The 22,991-nt window shown below is 33.3% G+C and overlaps 2 protein-coding genes and 1 pseudogene across 3 annotated transcripts; 2 read left to right on the top strand and 1 right to left on the bottom strand.

Annotated features, from left to right (window-relative positions):
* Window positions 1–739: 739 nt before the first annotated feature.
* LOC131653443 (uncharacterized) lies at window positions 740–3,827 on the bottom strand. 2 transcript variants are annotated; one of them, XM_058923580.1, is made up of 7 exons: window positions 3,648–3,827; window positions 3,434–3,562; window positions 2,416–3,104; window positions 2,195–2,305; window positions 1,525–1,685; window positions 1,237–1,408; window positions 740–974 (listed from the first exon to the last, which is right to left on the bottom strand). In XM_058923580.1, the coding sequence occupies exons 3-7, from the start codon at window positions 3,091–3,093 to the stop codon at window positions 825–827; spliced, it is 1,272 nt and encodes a 423-aa protein (XP_058779563.1). In that variant the 5' UTR covers window positions 3,094–3,104; window positions 3,434–3,562; window positions 3,648–3,827; the 3' UTR covers window positions 740–824. The 2 variants fall into 2 exon arrangements, with proteins under 2 accessions (XP_058779563.1, XP_058779562.1); XM_058923579.1 differs by lacking the exons at window positions 3,434–3,562; window positions 3,648–3,827 and having other exon boundaries at window positions 2,416–3,402.
* Window positions 3,828–13,881: 10,054 nt separating this feature from the next.
* Window positions 13,882–19,836, top strand: LOC131653442 (mitochondrial import inner membrane translocase subunit TIM17-2-like). The gene has a single exon (XM_058923578.1). The coding sequence runs from the start codon at window positions 13,971–13,973 to the stop codon at window positions 14,577–14,579; it is 609 nt and encodes a 202-aa protein (XP_058779561.1). The 5' UTR covers window positions 13,882–13,970; the 3' UTR covers window positions 14,580–19,836.
* On the top strand, window positions 16,094–22,710 carry LOC131651002 (LRR receptor-like serine/threonine-protein kinase RGI5; annotated as a pseudogene).
* The last annotated feature ends 281 nt before the right edge of the window (window positions 22,711–22,991 follow it).

The following is a 22,991-nucleotide window of genomic DNA, read 5'->3' as shown; positions in this document are numbered from 1 at the left end:
ATCACTAATCAATTAATACTCCAAAAAGTCAACACAACAAATCATATGATTGAGAAGTGTAATTGGATGCGGATATGGATCTTATCCTGAGCTATTGTTTTTTTGTGTGATCTATACACCATTAAATTACAAAATGAAGGGATGGCTAAACCATAAAGCAGCAGAGGATCCATACTCAATTAGATGCTGTTCCTGCTCCAATTCTGTCAATTTTTTTGACAGTTCCTGTCAATTATTTTAGAGCCATAGTAATGAAAATCAGATATTGGGACCCACAGAACCAAAGAAAGGACATATATAGAACAATCAGATTCCTCCACAACCCACATGCAAAAGTTTGTTACATCTCCAGTTCCTGACTCATCTACAGGCACACAGACTACAAAAAACCAGAAAGACAACAACAAAAGATTAAAGAAAAAAAATCTAGATTTCCTACTATAACAGAAAATAGTTTCAACCATTAATTTAAAATTAAACGGTTCAGATTACACAATTACAAATTCATATATATGTTGTTGGTTCAAACCAAACGACAAAATTCATATATCTGTCGTTGGTTCAAACCAGACAACAGATAATCAAAACTGCGCCGATGGCACAATATTAGAGTTTGGTCTCATCATCAACATAGGCATTATTAAGAAGCAACAGAAACAAACAAATCAACATCTGTCCTCCTATTTCACACATGTTAAGGATTATTAGTCCTTTTCATACTCAACTTTACATGTGAAGATTTAGGAATATGTATCAATTATAAATAAATAAAATCCAAAGATGAATATTCAAGTTTCATAATGATGAACATAATGGATATGTTTCTATAGCTTCAAATTAAGATCAATAATTTCTTCCACTTCATGACCATTTTGATTTCTGGATGTTGTTTGTCCATTTTGTCCTGGAATGAAGTTCTGTTGTTTGACTAGTCTGTACCCTGCGGGAATAGAGAACTGATCTTCGATATTTTTCTGTAGTATATCAAATACAAAGTTAAGAATGAGCATTGATGATATTAGCAAAATTGGTCTAACCCGTTATCTGATCCAATTCTAAAGGACAAAACTTAAGTACAGTGTTGAAGACATTGTTCGCATCGTTCTCTACTAAAAATAGAGGAACGAATGATCAGTGTCTATAACGCTGCATCTAAGTTTTGTCCACACCTAAAACCATAGTATTAGTGATGAAATTGAAAGAATCTCTATTTTAGCTAATGAGTATTGCACAAACCTCAGGGGATTCTTGGCTGTTCGATTCTAGTGGTTTTGACGGTGAAACTGCATATAAAGTAGGAGGAGTTGGAGGAGCCAAAGTGAGAAAACTTCCATCAAATTCCTTAATCCCTTTATCTTTTTTCTTCGACTTTGGATCAGAGTTGGAAGCTGAACAAGATTGAGATTCTCTGCATATAGTTCAGAAATACATCGTGTGAGAAGAAAGCAGTTATAATATTTTTCATTTCGGAGAAAGTACAACTACGATGAAAAGGCTTAAACGATAGTTTATAACCAAAACAACCTGGAATTTGAAATGGCAGCGTCGAGATGATATCCATTTTCACTCTCACATGAAGTTCTTCCATTTGTACTTGATTGACCAATGGAGGGCAATTTATAATTTAGAGGTGTTTGCGGAAAATCCAGGGAGAATGGGTATGGCCTTTTCATGCCAATCATCATCTGTACCAAGTTTTAAACACCTAGATAAAATTTTATAAACTCGAAAAACAAATCATGAATCCATATTATAAGCTCAATATTAGACAATCCATATTTCAACCTCGGTATTTTAGAGGTTAAAAAAATCAAAATCGGCTTGCTTTGTGCACTGTCTGATCTTGATTCAACGATCACCAATGTACTGATAACAGAAATTTGTGACAGCAGAAAAAAAAAATTTGTGAAGGACTGCAGCATATCTAATTAAAAACCTTTCAATAACCAATAAAAATGTACTTGTTATGCATATCAAGGTTTTAAAATACGGTACAAAATCGTGATTTTGGCCATGACATCAATGTTTTTGATGTCTCAGCGACATGTGAACACATTTACGGCCGCATCAACTGTGAAAATATTGATGCCATACACATTACAGATTAAACAGAAACACAAAATACAGATCAAACAGAACTATGCAGATGGTCTATGAATTACAATGAGAGCAAATCTTGCAAGTACAAGATTACCTTCTCCGCCGACCTGATCGGCGGACCGTTGCTAGTACTATTTTGGTTTGAAGGGGGCTCAATTGACAACTGAGGCAGATGAGTGGATGAAGTTCCTGAGGAGTTATTCACCTACATGTATCATAAACCAAATATTTCATATTCCGTAGGAAGAAAATGTGTCAAAATGAAACCAAATCATGAAAATTGAACAAACAAAAAAAAACATCTTTATTCTTTACCACTTGTGAAGAAGGTTGATGATGAAACTGTGATCTCTGAACCCAATTAGGCAGAGGCCAAATTGGATTAGAATCAAAAGGCAAACTAGAAACAAAGGGCAATCCATGTTCCATACCAAAACTCTCCTTCTCATAATCCAATTCACGAGAGCTCCAAAACTTAGGCACATTCCCAAACACACCACTGTTGTTCAATGGAACAGTACCAGAAGCTTTACCATCCAAATGTTGCAGGGACATTGGAGATCTAAAATCCAGTTGTGGCATAGGTAAAGGACTAGGAGAAGAATTTTGGTTCATGAGATTGTAATTGGTAATTGGTAAAGGCAAATAGTTTGATATGGTTGTGGATGATGTTGATGATAATGATGATGATGTTGATGAAGTAGAATTTTGTGAAGGTAAAATGAAAGCACCATCTTTTACATTGGAATGGTTAAAATTGTTGATTGGAAGAGGCAAATAAGATGATATAGTTGTTGGTGAGGATGAAGATGTTGATGAATTTTTGGAAGGTGAAATCACAACACCATCTTTCATGTGTTGTTCTTCTAGTATCTTTTCAAGCTGTGCTACACCAAGACCTCTTTGTGGAACCTTCTTTTGCTTTGGCCTTTTAGTAGATCTACCACCATTGATGCAATTGTTTCTGGATTGATCTTCTTGCTCTTGAGCCATTTTTGTGTCATCTTCCATCCCAAAAAAATTGAAAAAAAAATGCAAGACACAGAAAATTAAAATTAAAATTAAATTAAAACTAACACTGTCACCTCAACTATTTGCTAGCATTGACAATGAATCATAAAACCCTTTTGCAAAGATCAGATTTTTAAGCAAAATTCATATACCCTTTTGCAAAGATCAAATTCTTAAGCAAAATTCAGATACCCTTTTGCAAAAGATTGAATTTTTAAGCAAAATTCAGATGCCCTTTTATCAATGAAGAGAGATAAAAGAGGCTACAATTCAGAACTGTATATGTAATGCAAAATCCAAAAGACTCATTATTTAAAATTACCTAAACATCCATAAGACCAGGCACCAATTGAGCAGAAAAGTGCATCTGAACTCAGAGAGAGAGAGAGAGAGAGAGAGAGAGAGAAGTGTGAAAGATTTCTCGGATTTATCTGAGATTTAGTTTGCTTGTCTGAAAGATAAAAAACAATAAATAAAAAAATTAAATATTTTGGAAATTCAAGCCATGCAAATCTATGAATGAGAGTAATAATCACATATTTTTCGGCCAAAATTCTCGCTCCACTCTCCTCATTTTGTTCCTAGAGTCACTCACATTAACTTTCTCTCTCTGTCACTCAATCTCAAGTTGTAGAACTTGTAGTTGAAGTCTTTGTGTAGATCAGATTTCTCTCTCTAAATCATTTTTTTAGTCCTAAAAGTAGCTAAGAGACAGTTTTGGGTGGAACTAGAAAGTGTCATCTTAGGTTGTTTGTTTCATTTTTAAGGAGTGGACCTTGGTTGGCTATTGGGCCCACTTTTGTTGATTTTTATTTTTGTTCTTTATTATAGATGTTCAATCTCTCTCTACCTTTAATATTTATTTATTTATTTATTTATTTATTTATTTATTTATTTATTTATTTATTTATAGGTCCTCTAAATCAAATATAGTTGAACCATGACAATATTTCACCAAATTTGATTATAAAAGGTAGGAAAGAACTATACATATGATAATTGACCCACCACACACACATGCATATTGCACATGACTTGTTGCTTTCATTTAGCTAAATTGGTTCAAGTGCTAGGCAGGTATAGAATTTTGTTTTAAGTGTATGATGAAATGTTTCATTTGAGTCTTTCCAATGTGGTTTGAGCGGTTTTTACGATAAAACAAGTAGTTTAATTTAGTTCGGTTGGTTTTTAAAAATAAAATTGAATCAAACTAAACCAAACTAATGCAGTTTGAATTGATTCGATTGGTTCGATTTTTAAGAGATTTTTATTGAGTCATAGATATACATATATAAAGACAACATAATTGTATGTTTAATCATTCATACATTATCATAAAATAAAGTTATTGTCGAAATAAATTTATAATTTGATGCATAAATATGAATTGCGGCTTAATTTTTATCTTATATCTAATGAATAATATACATAAAATTGTGATATTAAAAAAATTAGAATATTATTATATTTTATATATAAAGAGATGCGAAAACTTCTTTTAATCTTATTCTTATCAATGTTAATAAATTAAAAATGAAAAAAATAAATATATAATGATTTCATTTAAAATAAAATTAACAATATTTATAATTAAATAATTTTTTATTAATATAAATATCAGACAAGAAATATGATAAAATATATAAATAATACTTTTTGATTTTTCAAAAGAATCAACAAATATATATTAGTTTGTAAGATTTTACAACATTATGCGATTTAGTTTGGGTTGGTTCAGTTGGTAGAACATAAACTGCAAACTGAACCAAACCATGCGATTTTGTTAGAAAATAATCCGAATAGATTCGAACCAAATATGATTTTTACGATTTTGGTTTGATTCGATTTAGGGTTTTTTATTGGATCGGTTCAGTTTTGAACACTCATATGTTTCATCAATGACTTACATATGAGGAATTATTCTTATAGGAGAAGTAACTCTCAAATGTGTTTTTTTATTATTATTTTTGAAAAGATATAAAATAGTATATGAATTATGTTGGCAATATCTCAATCCACCCATTGAATCTCTTAGCCAATTAACGAAATTTCAATCATGCTCCCTGATTTTGTGGATACACATTAGAAAGCACTTTTTTTTTTTACAAAATTTGGTTTTTTTTCGGAGGTGCATCTCCGGAAGCGTAAAAAACATAGTGAATGTTGAAAAAATGCAAATAAATTTAGTTCAGGAAATCTTTCGTAGATATATCTATGGAAGGTGTTAAAAACATAGTGTTCCGTAGATGTATCTACGGAACATTCTGTTATATTTTTAATCAACTACATTTCACTCAAAAACTCAATTTTTATAACAAAAATGGAACATCAAATTATAGTACATCAAAATAGTGCAATTTAAAGGCAGTGGAATATAGTACACCAAAAGAATACATCGTATAAATCAAAATACAAACATAAATAAAATCATAGGCATCACTACTGTGTGTGTCGGACAACATCCTCATCCTTTCCTCTGTCTCCGGCCATACCTCTACGTCCACCATGTTGTCTGCTGGCTACTCTGCCTCTACTGTCAAGTGTCTCACCTATCGTGACACAATATTGATGATACAAAAATGCCCAATCTGCCACCTTAATGATACCATCCAGTCTACGCCTGTGATCAGAACCCTCTGGGAATAAACCACCAGCACTGTCTGCTCGCGTCATGTCAAGTATCTCACAATAGCGAGGAAGAACATCGTCAGTGTAGTCCAACTGAGACTGATGAGTCTACAAGATCTCCTGATGGGCTAGTCTGGGTTGTGATCCCGCTGTAGTGGGGATCATGTAGAGGCGTGACACTGTGAAGTACTAAGTGATGTACCCATCGGCACAACTCCGGTCAACCTCTGATCTGGTTGCTTGAGCCTTGTCCGGAACCATCTGATGCTCAAAGTCTACAAAGACCTCATCTATCTGCCGACAGATCATCAAGGTAGGAGTGAAGGAAGAAGGGTGGCGAGGTATCGTCTGACCGTAGCCGATCTGCCGCATGACGCGCTCTAGAAGATAGCGAACAATGATGGTTGAACTGGAAGTAAACCATTCAGAATATAGTGCAATGTCATCCCACGGAACCGTCTCATGGTGAGCAGCGTAGCAGTCATATCGGGTGTCCTTGGCAGCCATGCGGTCTAGATAGTATTTGTACAGATCCGACACCTGATTCCCTCGGAGGGGGACGAAGGCACTAGCACGCGGCATGGCGTTTGTGTAGCCAGGAACCTCTCCCCAACCAATGATCATGGGGAAGTGGTGTAATATCCAACCCTAAAATGAAAATAAAAAACACGGGGATCAAACATTACTACGACAATAGAATGAACGACTTTGAGAAAAAGTTTAAGGATATAAGATTGTTATCACTAAGAGTGAACAACTGCCTGCCACTGTCATTGTCTTCCACAAGAATTCCTTTCCGAGTCTATAGTAGTTTTACGCCAGTGTTACCGTTCCCTAGTTGTACTCATGGATCCGTGCGATATTCGATAAGTACCTCAGGTAGACGACATCTATGTACGAGGAGTTCGTGTCCATAAATAGTTGAGTGCCTAACAAAAATAGAAAGTAACATCTTAGCACACACTGTCTGTGTATCTCCACCTCTATTGGGTCACCAATAACACGTTGTGCCGTAAGGAGCTCGATATCTTATCTTCGGGTCAAGAAGTGAAATCGCACGTGTGCGCCTCGAGTCCTATCCACCTTCTCAAGCGCAAACTCTGGATCAACACCGAGCTCCTCAATCAGAGCCTCCCTCGTTTCCTCCTTCGTCATCCTACCATGACCAAGGAGAGTACCTCGGATAGGTATATGCAGGAGGCATGCGATGTCGTCCAATGTGATGGTAATCTCACCATGAGGCTGATGGAATGACGACGTCTTTGGGTGCCACCTCTCTGAAAATTCATCCAACATCCCATTATGTATGGTGGAGTACCCTATCTGATAGAGGTCCTTCAACTCAAAAGCTATGAGGACATCCTGGAACCACAGCTTCGTAGGCTACTGCAGAGAGGCAATCTTCCGCCCATGGTTGTAGAACTTCTGGGAATCCCTATCTTGAAAATTTTCCGAAGAAAACGCTGTTAATAACAAGCAAAGTTAGAAATAATAAATTTCCTTAAGGACAAAAAAGTAATAAGTCTAAGAAATTTTACCTCTCCGTTCTAGACATGTATGGCTATATGATCAGCATATCCTATCAACAGGGATAAATCTAAAGGACCCCCTGGGTAGCCCACAGGTGCCTCAGGCGCATCAACCTCCTCGTGTAACGGGTTAACACCATCAGGAGGTGGCACGGGAGATCCTGCATCAGCCGGAGGTGGCACAGGAGTAGAAGAAGTATCCCGATGATGTCTGCTGGTGGAGGGAATTGTGAGGAACCATCACCATCATCTCGATGACTTTGAGATCAAGAAGTAGATATGGAAGGCGTAAGTCCCTTATGCTCCAGGTGACTCTACGTTGTGGTCCTATCCGTCACCTCTGCTAGAATGGAGGTGTCAGGTACATCTACTAGAATGGCGGATCCATCCGTCACCTTTGAGACTACATGCATCCGTGTACGTCGCACAGAGGCATGTTGTGCAATCCTCCCACGTATAAGTCGGTCTAACTGGTCGGTCTAACTGGTCGGTCATAATGTCTGTATTGTATTATAAATAAAGTCGAGTTAGATACAATTAACTTATAAAAAGAAAAGGAAAAAAAATCAAATTTAACTTCGTAGATGCAAATATGGAAATCTTCCGTAAATGTATCTACGGAAGCACCTATCATTTTAAAAAACAGGGGTTGTTTCGTATGTGCATCTACGAAACTACCTAACGTTTCATTTATTCCGAAGATGCACCTACGGAACGTTCTGAAACTTCAAAAACACAACAATGGCGTTTGTCACTGTTCCAGCCACTAAAAAACCCCATTTTGGTGGCTTGATCGTCCGTTTTACACATCAAAAAACACATACATTGTCTCTAAACTATGTTTCTAAAACTAACTAATGATTTCTACACCTAAAGATGTATTCAAACTATATTACGGGAAATACTCAAAAAAATTGAAAACTTACTGATTAAATTGAGTTTTGAAGTTGTTGAAATGTGTTGATCGTTGATGTTGACGTTCAATGTCGAAATCGAGAGAAAACAATGAAGTTTGGTGGACGTTTGATTTTTTATGTTGAGAGAGATTAAGGGAGTAGAAGATGAAAAGTGTGAGAATGAAGGAGGAGAAGCAATATGACACGAATATAAGATCAAATGCTTCCATAGACGCATAACTGTAAGAATTTCGTAGATGCACTTACGGAACAAATGAACTTTGAAAAAAAAGTGCTTTCGAATATACATCTACGAAAACAAAATGCATTTTTGGCAACCCACGTAGTGCATAAGAGGCCCGATCCATGAATTATGAGTTTTCCATTACGTTTTAGATCGAGTCCGATTCACCTTAAATTATATAATATTTTGTAAAACTAATAAAAAATATTATTATTTATTTAGTTCTATAGTCATTATTATTGTTAGAATGCAGTTATCCTAACGATTGGGTCGGTCATCTTTTCTCTTTGATGAAGTAAAACATAATGGAAAAGTGCTAATAAAATAATGTAAATGAAAGAAGAAATTATAAGAAAAATAACTATACCAAAAACAAGTATTCTCTTTATATATAGCAATAAAAATAGATGTATTAATGTGTCTGTCAATACGCTTTTATATTGTTTTTTTTTGTTACAAGACTAAATAAAAAGAAAAACTATAATCTTAATAAAAAATGTTAGTAGGATGTTGTTCAACATAGAATGATGGAATACATGCACCATGAAGTTGATATTGGAGAAAGTTTTCGGTTTGACCATAAAATCATTGATAGAAGGCCCAACAGATTAATTAAGAAGCCTTATTGGATGAAGGATTTTATTGCTGAATAGTCTTTTAATGAATAGTTCTTAGAATCAAGTGGCTTAGGCCCATTTATGTTATCCTTATGTAAGTGGCTTAGGCCCATCTATGCTGCTGTATCTCTTACCTTAGTATTTATATTGCTGTTAGCAGCTGAAATGAGATAAGAAATATTCAGATCTATTTTCTCTTCTTCATTCGTTTTGTTTGTTCTTATTAGTGTTTTAAGATTAAACCCTAAGTAGGTAGTAGCTGCAGAATCTACGCTCTATCAATCAACATTTTGATTTTTTTCACGAAGAGTGTGCATAACTCTAAACAACTTGTGTAGCAAATTGAGTCATAAAGACCCATATCTTTCGCAATCGCGGGTGAGAGATCATGGTGAATAAAATTAATTTTTGCTTGAAGGATGACATAAAAATTTGGAATAAAGCCAAAGAAGTCACACTTCTTGCTCCTTGGAGAATTACGAATGGTTCCACAAAAGTTGCGGGTCGTCATACTATGGGAACTTCGATCGACATTAGTAAAATAATGCATATGTAGTTAAAGGGCTTCTATTTGATAATATGTTCTTTTATGTTCTCGTGTGGTAGTTTTAAAAAAAAACAAGTGCGGAAGGAGTCTTCCATGTAAAGAGCCTCCAGAAAAAGGCGATACAAGAAAATAAAATAATGAAAGATTCATGTTACGTTCATATTTCTTAAAGCCCATAGACTCTCATAACAAAGAGAGTATTACGACTATTAATTAGATCTTCAATTTTTAAGCTAGAAATTAGTATCATGGATCAAGAAAAAGTCTATAAGAGAGAGAGTCTAATGTTTAGCAAAAGTTTTTTTTTAAACGCTGCAATCTCGAACACAATGAAGGAATGACTCGTCTTTTACCTCACACATAGAGCATATACCCGAGGTTATAATGTTTTAGTGATGAAACAAAGAGAGTAGGAGCAAAGTTATGACAAACGAGCCAAAAATGAAACTTAATATTTTCTTAGAGACAAAACTTCAAAATTCAAAACCAAGTTTTTGTGTTATGAATAAATTGATTGTCTTTGTTATGAATGAGTTGCATATAGCCACTTATGGTAGAGTAGTTGCCATTGTTTTGATCAAACCCAACAAATACATCATCTGTGTAAGGGTTGAAGCTAATATTATGGCTGTTAAGTTTCTATATGATGTTTTGAGAGAGTTAATTGTATAAAATGTTACAATGGGTGACATTGTTGTGTAGAAGGATTTAACTGCTAAAATAAGGCCATGAACTTGCACAAATGGTACGGTAAAAGCTAGATGACCAAAGAAAGTCCAATGACTAAACTTAAATAAAGAATATCATACCCACACCTTTGATCAAATCCATTATTAAACAAGTTATTTGCTTTGACAAAGGAATTCCTCGAGGAAGACCCTATAGTGGTACAAAGAGAGAATAAACGTGTACGAGACAATATAGAGATGACAGCTACCTAAAGTTTATCAATTTGTTTGAATATGCCCTAAACGAGTTTTTTTTAGTATGAGAATGTTGACATCCCTAGTTGATCAGATTCTTAGGTCCTCCATTTTCTTTGGGCAAAATGTTTGTTCCAACCAACCATATTGATATACTTTTATTGTTATTACCTTTCCATATGATGATGTGTGTAGGCATGGTAAAAAAACCTGTCCCCAACCACCTCCGCCCCAAATTTTATGGGAAAAATTGATTTAATTGGGGACGAGGGTGGGTGCAGGAAAACCTGGTTTTAATTATCGGACAAGGCAAGGCAGGGGATGCTAGTACCCCCGCACCCACCTTCACCCCCGCCACGCCCCGACCTATTAAATTTATTTTATTAATTTTATTTTAAATAATTTTACTACCAATTTATTTTTCTTAATCTTAAGATAGTAACTTTATTAAAATTATTATTCATTTATTTTGAAAATATAGATTAAATAAAAATGACCAAATATTATCATTATTATTAAAATAATTAAGTATTTAGTTATCCCCAACTGAGAACGACGGCGGAGAGCGGGGCTGTTACATAATTAATTACTGGATAGTTAAATATAAAAGTCGAGGGTATGGTTCATTTTCGATCCTAGACGAGTTTTTCTATTAGTTTGGAAGCTTATGCAATTTTATAAATCCCAATAATATTACATTGATTTCCTAATATATGATCATTCATTGCATGTGTTACAAAGATTAACTTAAAGTAAAGTCTTACTACTATTTTCTTCGATCATCAATTGTATTTAAGATATTCTCTAAAGTTTTGATTCATCCAAGATTGAACTAACAAAATTTTAAAGTATGCGCAGTGTAACCTAAAATCTGACACTATATTTTAAAGTTTATTCTCGATTAACCCTACTCAAAGATAGATATGGCTTCACATATATCAACATGCCGAAATTAAAATTTTCAATTAATTTAATAATTCAAAGTTAAATTAATAAAAAATAAAAAATTTAAAAACTGAATTAATTACTGGATAGTTAAATATAAAATTTATTAGTTTTTAATTTATTAATTAAGTGCTTATAAAAAAAATATAATACAAATGTGTGCCTTTAAGAGATATGTTAAGAAATACATTAATGGAAAGTTTTTTTTTTTTTCGAAAAAATACAATGAAAACATTAATTATGAATTTTTAATAAAAAAATTACATAATTTTCAAGACAAACATTTTATTTTAGGGTATGTTTGGATTGATAGAATGAAGCAGAATGAAATAAAGTTATGTTCCATTGTTTGGATTGATTAAGGGCCAGTTTGTTTCAGCTTTAAAAAAATAGATTTTTTCTTTGTATTTTTGAAAATAGATTTTCTAAAACCGTTTTTCAAAATATTACAAATTTTTTTATATTCGTTTTTTCTAAAACGAAACACTTAATTTGACATCTTATAACATAAACATACATAATTGAAGACCAAAACTTAGTCAAAATCATAATTTTTTCAAAAAGTTGTATTTCAAAAATGATTTTTATGAAAATCTATTTGAAATAGCTTCAAAATTAAGTGATTTTTTGAAATTTTGATATCCAAATTTTTTCTCCATAAATAGATGAAATACCTAAAATCACATTTTAAGAATAACTATTCAAACAAAATTTTCATTTGAAGCTTTTATAAAAAGTTTCTTTGTAAAAATTTTTTTCACAAAATTTGGTAACACTATAAAAATCATTTTTAAAAAAAGCCAAAACAAACGGGCCCTAAAAAATATGAAATAAAGTGGTATCAGATGGAATGCATTTCATCTCATTCCATCATTTCCATCTATTTTTGTCCCTCCAATTTGAACAGAATGACAAACTTACTCTATTTCATCATGATGCACCCAAACAATAGAATGGCATCTTTATTTCATTTCATTCTATTCTGTTATGTTCTTTTCTACATTTCCAAACATAACCTTAGTTTTTAACATGTGCTCTTAAAGCATCTCAAGTGGAAGAAATAATTTTGGTTGCTGTTGTTTTGATTGCGCAATTGCTTCTGCAAATTTGATGAAAGTTGAATGATGAAGATGATCGACGCGTCGATTCTGTTTGATGTTGCAGCTTTATGAACTTTGTTGCACGTCGAAGATTGGTAAGCCATTCTTTCCTTTCCTTTATGCTTGCTGCAATTTCCTTAGCTTTGTTGAATCAAAATTGTTGATGCTGTATGTTTTGATTCCTTGTGCTTCCCTCTTTTGAATTGTTGTTAGTTGTTGAAGAAACAACTTTGAAACTTTGAATCTTTGTTGTAGGCTCCTCTTGATGAAGATGGTGCTACTTCTCCCTTTTGCCACATCATCAATTAAGTCAAAGCCCAGTCAGCAAATATGATAAAAGGGTGTGGTAAATTCAGGATTTATGTTTTATAAGGGGCCTTTAGTAAAAAAAATATTTCAGGGAGCCCAAATCAAAACACGCTATAATGGCAGGAGATTTAATATATTTAACCAAAAATTTAAAAACTGAATTAATTACTAGATAGTTAAATATAAAAGTTATTAGTTTTTAATTTATTAATTAAATGTTTATAAAAAATATAATATAACGTGTGCCTATAAGACATATGTTAAGAAATACAGTAATGGAAATATGTTTTTGAAAAAATACAATGAAAACATTAATTATGAATTTTTAATAAAAATATTATATAATTTTCAAGACAAACATTCTATTTTAGGTTATGTTTGGATTGATGGAATGAAGCAGGATGAAATAAAGTTATGTTCTATTGTTTGATTGATTAAAAAATATGAAATAAAGTGACATCAGTTGGAATGCATTTCATCTCATTCCATCACTTTCCACTTTTTTTTGTCCCTCCGATTTGGGAATGACAAACTTACACTATTTCATTACGATGCACCCAAACAATAGAATGATATCTCTAGTGGAAGAAATAATTTTGATTGCTTGTGTTATATTTTGTAGGTCCAAAGTGTCATATTGCATCTAAGAAATTCATAAGTAAATTTTATCAATTCTACTCTAATAGTGATTATAAATAAGCAATCTAAAATTCACCCCATAAATTTAAATTATTTTATTTATATTTAAATAAAAAAATTTATGTGTAAAAAATAATTATTTTTTATGAGAAATAATATTTTAATAATATCCTAAACCTTACTATATTCTTCTCTTTTCAAAATGAAATCTTAACTAGCAAATGACACCGTTTTAATCAAAAGGAAAACATTAGAATTTTTACAAGAGTCCTGTCCTGATCGCATCCTAGACGTCATCTTTAAGAAAATATTTTGATAAATTAGATTTTGTAATAAATTAAAGCTGTTATTAATCAAATCAAATCAAATAGCTTATTCTGCAAGTTAATATAAACATTTACAGTATAAATTATTAATTTATTAACTAGCACTAGCTCCTCCATTCTGGTTTTCTGTAAACGAAACCCCAACCGCCGATCAAAATGGGAACACCAGAAACTTCACGAGAGCCATGTCCAGATCGCATCCTAGACGACATCGGAGGAGCCTTCGGAATGGGCGCCGTCGGCGGCTCCGCCTTCCATTTCCTCAAAGGTCTCTACAATTCCCCCAAAGGCGATCGATTAATCGGCGCAACACAAGCCGTTCGTCTCAACGCTCCAAGAATCGGCGGTAGTTTCGCCGTTTGGGGTGGTCTTTTCTCCTCTTTTGACTGTACTATGGTTTACGTTCGTCAGAAAGAAGATCCATGGAATTCGATTGTCGCTGGTGCTGCTACCGGTGGTTTTCTTGCTATGCGTCAGGGTTTTGCTGCTTCTGCTCGATCCGCTGCGTTTGGCGGCGTTCTTCTTGCGCTTATTGAAGGTGCCGGGATCGCGCTTAATAAGTTTCTTAGTGCTCAGCAGCCTTTGCCGATTATGATGGATGAGATGCCGCCGCAGACGCCGGAGAATTCCGATTTGAATAAGTCGTGGTTTGGTGGAATGTTCGGTGGAGCCAAGGAAGAAGACAAGAATACTAGTGGAGGAATCGATGTGAAGATTCTTGAGAGTTTTGATGCTCCTCCTGTGCCTAATTTCGAGTACAAGTGAATTAGGGTTTTGTTTGGTTTTCGCCTATGAGGTACTGATTTTTGTTATTTTCTTGAATTTAAAATTGAATTTGAACCTCAATTGGTGATTATCTATGATACTTTAAATTAGTTATCGGGTTAGTTCTTGTTTTGAGATCAACACTACTAATATGTAACAGGTGTAGTGGTAGATTTTGATTACAATGAATTTTTTTTTTCATTGTTGTTATAATCAGTGTAAATATACTAGATTATTAGTTGTTTAATTCTTATGTTTGGGGGTTAATTGATTGAAATTTCAGTTATTTGATATTTGAATGAGTTCGTTGTGGTGATTTGTGTCGCAAAAATGAAATAATCTCTCGCTGTCAAAGAATGCTGCTAACATGATCTTTGAATGTTTTGTATGCAATATATGGATTTGTGTCATATGACTTGCGTCTGGAGTGAAGTAAGTGTTGAAATTTCATTGTTCTTACGATTAAAAGTTACTTGTTTGCTTTAGAGGTATTGAATCTAAAATGTATGATCTTAAGATTTGGGAGACTCGTTAGAATAAATGTTGTGTTAGAGATTCCATGAAATGCTGTGATCTTGATATGCGATGCGGTGGACATTGCGTTTTGCAATGTATATTTAGTTGGCCATTGGCATAGCAATGTTGTCTATGCATATCTGATAGTGTTGGGTTCGGGTCATTGGCATAACAAAATTGAGTAATAAAAGAACAAATTGTGGTTAATTCACACCGTGACGACCGCAATCAGTGTTGCGACATCTGTACCGGCTGAAATCGTGAAAGCTTTTACGCGACCGCAACCGTTTTTTAAAACTTTGGTTATAATCAGTTTTATGGTGGAATTCCAATTGGAGTAGCTTCTTGGACTAATGTGGTTAAGTTCATAGCCAGCAAGAATTATCTTAATGGAAGTGTTCCTCCAGAGCTAACAACACTTCCTAAACTTCAAACATTGTTGCTTGATCAAAATCAGCTAAAAGGATCACTTCCAAATGATATATTATCGAGGAAATCATTAGTGATTCTAAATTTGAGCCAAAATCAACATATTGGTAAAATAAATTTACCTTCCCTTAAAGCTCCGATCTATTGGTTTGATTATTAACCCTATTGTGGTGGCTTGTTGGCTTTGTTTGCATCATTCATGATTACCAAACTTTCAATCTTTACAAGAAAAGAAAACATGAGTCGGAAAGTTCATGGAAGCTCATTTCATTTTCAAAGGCTATGTTTCACAAAATTAGACACACTTTCCTCAATGACCGAACAAAATATCATTGGCAAACGGCTTAACCTATGTTGCTGTGAAAAATATCATGAGTAACAGAAAGTTAAGGCAAAAGCTCGAAACCTCATTTTGTGCAGAAGTTAAAATATTGAGCAATATTCGTCATCGAAACATTGTGAAGTAGCTGTGTTGTATCTCTAATGAGGATTCTGTGATGCTTGTGTATGGATATTTGAAACACATCAGCCTAGGCACATGGCTGCACAACAATAATAAATCATTGAATATGTCAGGTTCCGCACGATATGTTGTCCTTGATTGGCTGAAGCGATTGCAAATAGCCATTGGGATTGCTCATGGTTTGTGCTACATGCACCATGATTGCTTGCCTCCGATTGTTCATCGCGATATAAAAATAAACAACATAAAAAGTTGCTGATTTCGATCTTGCTAGATCGTTGATATTACTTTTGGATTCTCAACATAGTTGATTTCAAAGTTTGGATTCTCAACATAGTTGATTTCAAAGTTGAGGTAAAATAATAGAAAGGGAAAAAGTGTCCGGATTTTATTTCTTAGTTTTATTACTAAAAAATATTTTTGTCTAACATTATAGTTGATTTTTGAATTCTACTCAAATGAGAGGTTGTTAAAAGTTCTAATTTTATTTTATTGTGCTAATGGATAAGACTATTTGACTTTCGACCTATTTTTGTGTGGATTGTATGTACAAAGTCTTCGCTAAATTCTTGGTAAGTTGGTTGAAGAAAGTTATATCACTAACATTGTTTCAGACTCTCAAACCATGCTTAATAAAGATTTAGCAAAGAATTGATGAACCAACTTATCTTACAGGTTCATTAATCTTTATAATCAACGAGTTATATTAAGAAATTGTTTGGTTAAATAAGGATTTGATTGTCTTTAAGTAGATTTTATAAAAGCTTTTGATTATATGGAATGCGCCTACTTAGAGAAGGTTATTATGACCAAGATGAACTCTTTTGTTCAATGGAGAAATTGGGTTATGACATGTCTTAGTTCAAAGAAGGATTTTAATCGAACCCATTGAGGGTCTATTTTGTAGGAGTCTTACATTTGAATGATATTGGTTTCATGACTCTAACTTATGACTTTCCTGTTAACATAACAATACCTCATTTACCATTGTGTTAAGGCTTTCTCCTTCAACAACATAACATATAATATATATATCATAGAATACAGTTATTGGGAAAACTAGTAAGATACCCATATGTTAGTACGGGTAAAGTTAACTGTTATAATACATGATTTTACCGGTATGCACTTATAAGAATGGATGAAATTGACGTATAATGATGGTCGTATAAAGTTACATAAACTATAAAATGAGAAGTATAAAGTAATTTAGCTGGAAAAATTCCTAGTGGCTTGTTCATGCTGAAGAATTTGAGCACAGTGTACCTTAACAGCAATAATCCCTCTGGAGGATACCTAATTCAGTTGAAGCATTGGATTTGACAATAGTTGATCTTGGAAAGAATAGTCTCTCAGGGAAAATACCGAACAATTTTGGAAAGCTTCAAATGTTGACAGTGTTGCATTTGCACATGAATAATTTTTCAGGAGAGATTACAGAAAGCATAAGCCGTCTTGAATCTTCAACAGAATTTCATGTCTTTATGAACAAGTTTTCAGGTACTCTTCCCATGGATTTTGATCTTTTTTCAAAGCTTGACTCATTTCATATTGCAGCAAACAATTTTAAAATTTGTGCTATCATGGTAAGCTACTATATTTAACTGATTATGAAAATAGTTTGAGTGGTGAGTTACCAAAATCACTTGGAAATTGTAGTACCTTGGTTGACCTGAAAATTTTCAAGAATGAGTTTTCTGGTAAAATTCCTGATGGACTTTGGAGAGCTGAATATTTGGTAGAGTTTCATGATTAGTGATAACAAGTTCAATGGCAAGCTTCCTCAAAATTTGTCTTCAAGCATTTCACTTTTTGATATTAGTTATAATCAGTTAGTTTTATGGTGGAATTCCAATTGGAGTAGCTTCTTGGACTAATGTGGTTAAGTTCATAGCTAGCAAGAATTTTCTTAATGGAAGTGTTCCTCCTGAGCTAACAGCATTTCCTAAACTTCAAACATTGTTGCTTGATCAAAATCAGCCAAAAGGGTCCCTTCCAAATGATATATTATCATGGAAATCATTAGTGATTCTTAATTTGTGCTACATGCACCGTTATTGCTTGCCTCCGATATAAAAACAAGCAACATACTTTTGGATTCTCAATTCAAGGCAAAAGTTGCTGATTTCGGTTTTGCTAGATCGTTGACCTACTTTTGGATTCTCAACATAGTTGATTTTAAATAATAGAATTCTATAAGCATATATATACTATGACACATAAACGAAAGGGAAAAAATGTCCGAATTTTATTTCTTAGTTTTATTTTGGACAAAAAGATATTTTTGTCTAACATTATAGTTGATTTTTGAATTCAACTCAAATGAGAGGTTGGTTAAAAGTTCTAATCGTTAAGGCTATTTGACTTCCGACGTATCTTTTTAGTGGATGGTATGTACAAAGTCTTTGCTAAATTCTTGCTAAATTGGTTGAAGAAAGTTATCACTAACATTGTTTAAGAATCTCAAACAACGTTTATTAAAGGAGTTCAAATTCTAGATGGTATCTTTATAATCAACCAGTTAAATTAAGAAATTGTTTGGTTAAATTAAGAAATCTTTTGATTATATGGAATGCGCCTACTTAGAGAAGTTTATGACAAAGATGAACTCTTCTGTTCAGTAGAGAAATTGGGTTATGGAACTCCATCATGATATACAATGGGAACAATTGATGAACCTGTAAAATAAATGGAAAAAACTCAGAGAATCACAGCGTCGGACATGCTTACATTGCCACCATGACAGAAACATATCAGATGTCTTCTTAAGAAATAGTAATTTGGCCTCTTCTTCATTTAGAGTTAAGGTGTGATATCTATTTAAGGTAGACATTTAAAATGAATTCATAAACTTATGTTTTCATTATTACTTGTTAGTGAAGTAACAACATATAGAAAGATATATCTACAATAATAGTGTCTCTATCTGTCCTAAGAATAAAGATGAATCAACACAAATGAAATAAGGCTTTGAAAAACCTACACTGTTAATTTGTCTACTGTAAATGTGGATATAGTTGTTCAAAAATTGGTTACCAGACATACACCATCAATGTATTTCAAATTTAAATGAAATCAATACAGAGGATTCAAACATTATATATATGTCCATATATTTACTTCCATTGACATTGAATTTCAGTTTCAATATTGACTAAAGTTGAAAACAGTAATGCATATTATGTAAGTTTGAATTTAGTAGGTTAAGCATGATTGTCATGAAGTCCACATATTGAAACTAACATTGAAATAAACATGGTTTACTTCATTTCATGTCTATAATTTTGACTTGTCATTGTTCATGAGTCTCTCTATTTCCAGGGATCAAAAAGACATTCAATTAGACATGGTTTCTTCCTTTAATTTATATTCAATGGACACACATAGTTGACACTCTCTTAATGTCCACACATTTTCTCTACAGTGTATCTGAACACAGTTTCAGAGTTTCATAGCTATTCAAAGTTTACATATTGCGCATGAATCTCTCAATGTGAACACAAGCCAAAGAAGAAGATAAGAATACTAGTGATGTGAAGATTCTTGAGAGTTTTGATGCTCCTCCTGTGCCTAATTTCGAGTACAAGTGAATTAGGGTTTTGTTTGGTTTTCGCCTATGAGGTACTGATTTTTGTTACGTTCTTGAATTTAAAATTGAATTTGAACCTCAGTTGGTGATTATCTATGATACTTTAAATTAGTTATCGGGTTAGTTCTTGTTTTGAAATCAACACTAATAATATGTAACAGGTGTAGTGGTAGATTTTGATTACAATGAATTTTTTTTCATTGTTGTTATAATTAGTGTAAGTATGCTAGATTATTGATTGAAATTTCAGTTATTTGATATTTGAATGAGTTTGTTGTGGTGATTTGTGTCACAAGAATAATGAAATAATCTATTGCTGCCAAAGAATGCTGCAAACATGATCTTTGAATGTTTTGTATGCAATATATAGATTTGTGTCTTATGAATTGAGTTGAAATTTCATTGTACTCTGTAATCCATAATATCATTAGCATTAGCTTTTCCATCAATGGTTGGTTTTGCTTACGTTACGATTAAAAGTTAGTTGTTTGCTTTAGAGGTGTTGAATATGAAATGTATGATCTTAAGATTTGGGAGAGTAGTTAAAAAAGATGTTGTGTTAGAGATTCCATGAAATGCTGTAATCTTGATATGTGATGCAGCGGACGTTGTGTTTTGCAATGTTTAAATAGTTGGCCATTGGCATAACAATTTGTGTATGCATCTTTTATAGTGTTGTGTTTGGGTCATTAGCATAACAAAATTGAGTAATAAATTAAAGTTTCTATATTCCTAAAACATTTTTTAGACGAAGTGATAATAACCATTATGACCGTGAGTATTTGAGTTCTTTCATATGTGACCTTAAAAATCTCACACGTTGATTTCAGCCACAATTTCATTCCTGGTGAGTTTCCAAAAGATCTGTATAACAGTTCCAATCTTGAGTATCTTGATTTGTCTTTGAACAACTTTGTTGGCAAGATTCCTTATGATATTCAAAGTTTGGTTCATTTGCAGTATCTCAACCTTGGTTCAACCAATTTCGACGGCGAAATTCCTTCTGAGTATTGCTAAGCTTAATGATTTGGGATTCCTTGACCTTGAATATTGTTTAATTATTGAGGTAATTGGTGACTTGTTCAATCTTGAGTTCTTTGATTTGTCCTTTAATCCTTTGCATCCTTTGAGTTTGAAGCTTCCGTTAAGCTTAACCAAGTTGAAAAAATCGAAGTCTTTTACCATACATGGTTCAAATTTGATAGGGGAAATTCCTGAAAATATTGGAGATATGGTTGCATTGGAGAAATTGGATTTATCAGGAAATAATTTAACTGGAAAAATTCCTAATGGCTTGTTCATGCTGAAGAATTTGAGCACAATGTACCTTAACAGCAATAATCTCTCTGGAGAGATACCGAATTTGGTTGAAGCATTGAATTTGACAACAATTGATGTTGCAAAGAATACTCTCAGGGAAAATACCGAACGATTTTGGAAAAGCTTCAAATGTTGACAGTGTTGCATTTGCACATGAACAATTTTTCAGGAGAGATAAGCCGTCTTGAATCGTTAACAGAATTTCATGCCTTTATGAACAAGTTTTCAGGTACTCTTCCCATGGATTTTGGTCTTTTTTCAAAGCTTGAATCATTTCATATTGCAACGAACAATTTTAAGGGAAAGTGACCGGAAAGTTTGTGCTATCATGGTAAGCTACAATATTTAACTGTTTATGAAAATAATTTAAGTGGGGTGAGTTACCAAAATGACTTGGAAATTGTAATACCTCCGGTAAAATTTATGATGGACTTTGGAGAGCTGAAAATTTGGCGAGTTTCATGATAAGTGATAACAAGTTCAATGGAAAACTTTCTCAAAATTTATCTTCAAGCATTTCACTTTTTGATATAAGTTATTATCAGGGTTTTAAAAAACGGTCTGCAACCGCGAAAACGGTCATGGCAAAATGGTTTTGACAAATGCCGATACAAATATTGATAACGTTGTAACCGTTTACTATATTAAAGAACAAATTGTGGTTAATTCACACCGCGATGACAGCAATCAGTGTCGCGACATTTGTACCGACTGAAATTGTGAAAGCCTTTACGCAACTACAACCGGTTTTTTAAAACCTTGGTTATAATAAGTTTTATGGTGGAATTCAAATCGGAGTAGCTTCTTGCTTCTTGGACTAATGTGGTTGAGTTCATAGCTAGCAAGAATTATCTTAATGGAAGTGTTCCTTCCGAGCTAACAGTATTTCCTAAACTTCAAACATTGTTGCTTGATCAAAATCAGCTAAAAATGTCACTTCCAAATGATATATTATCATGGAAATCATTAGTGATTCTAAATTTGAGCCAAAATTAACTTATTGGTAAAATAAATTTACCTTCACTTAATGCTCCTGATCTATCAGAAAATTAATTCTCGGGCTAAAACCAACCAAAACCTCGCATTGGTCTATTGGTTTAATTATTAACCTTATTTTGCTGACTTGTTAGCTTTGTTTGCATCATTCATGAATCATGATTATCAAACTTTCAAATTTTACAAGAAAAGAAAACATGAATTGGAAAGTTCATGAAAGCTCATTTCATTTTCAAAGGCTAAAGTTTCCCAAAATTAGACATACTTTCCTCAATGACAATGACAGAACAAAATATCACTGGCAACGGTGGGTTCGGCACGGTAATACCGTGTACCTGTTAACGGGTTAACCTATAACCTATGTTGTTGTGAAAAATATCATGAGTAACAAAAAGGATTTAACCTGTGTTGCTGTGAAAAATATCATGAGTAATAGAAAGTTAAGGCAAAAACTCAAACTTCATTTCGTGCGGAAAGTTAAAATATCGAGTAATATTCGTCATCGAAACATTGTGAAGTTGCTGTGTTGTTTCTCAAATGAGAACTCCATGATGCCTGTGTATGAATATTTGAAACACATCAGCCTAGACAAATGGCTGCACAACAAGATTAAATCATAGAGTATGTCAGGTTCCGCACGACATGTTATCCTTGAATGGCCGAAGCGATTGCAAATAGCCATTGGGATTGCTCATGGTTTGTGCTACATGCACGACCATTGCTTGCCTCCAATTGTTCATCGTAATATAAAAACAAGCAACTTACTTTTGGATTCTCAATTCAATGCAAAAGTTGTTGATTTCGGTCTTGCTAAATAGTTGACATTGCGTTTGGATTCTCAACATAGTTGATTTAAAATTATAGAATTCTATAAGCATGTATATACTATGATACATAAACGAAAGAGAACAAATTCGATAAGACTATTTAACTTTTACCTAACTTTTTTGTGAATCGTATGTACAAAGTCTTTGCTAAATTCTTGGTAAGTTGGTTGAAGAAAGTTATCACTAACATTGTTTCACATTCGCAAACAATGCTTAATAAAGATTTAGCAAAGAATTGATGAGCCAACTTATCTTACAGGTTCATTAATCTT

This window comes from Vicia villosa, linkage group LG2 (genome assembly GCF_029867415.1).
Source record: "Vicia villosa cultivar HV-30 ecotype Madison, WI linkage group LG2, Vvil1.0, whole genome shotgun sequence".
Taxonomy (NCBI): domain Eukaryota; kingdom Viridiplantae; phylum Streptophyta; class Magnoliopsida; order Fabales; family Fabaceae; genus Vicia; species Vicia villosa.
Note: the sequence above shows the minus strand (reverse complement) of the source record. Positions and strands in the feature narration are given on the sequence as shown.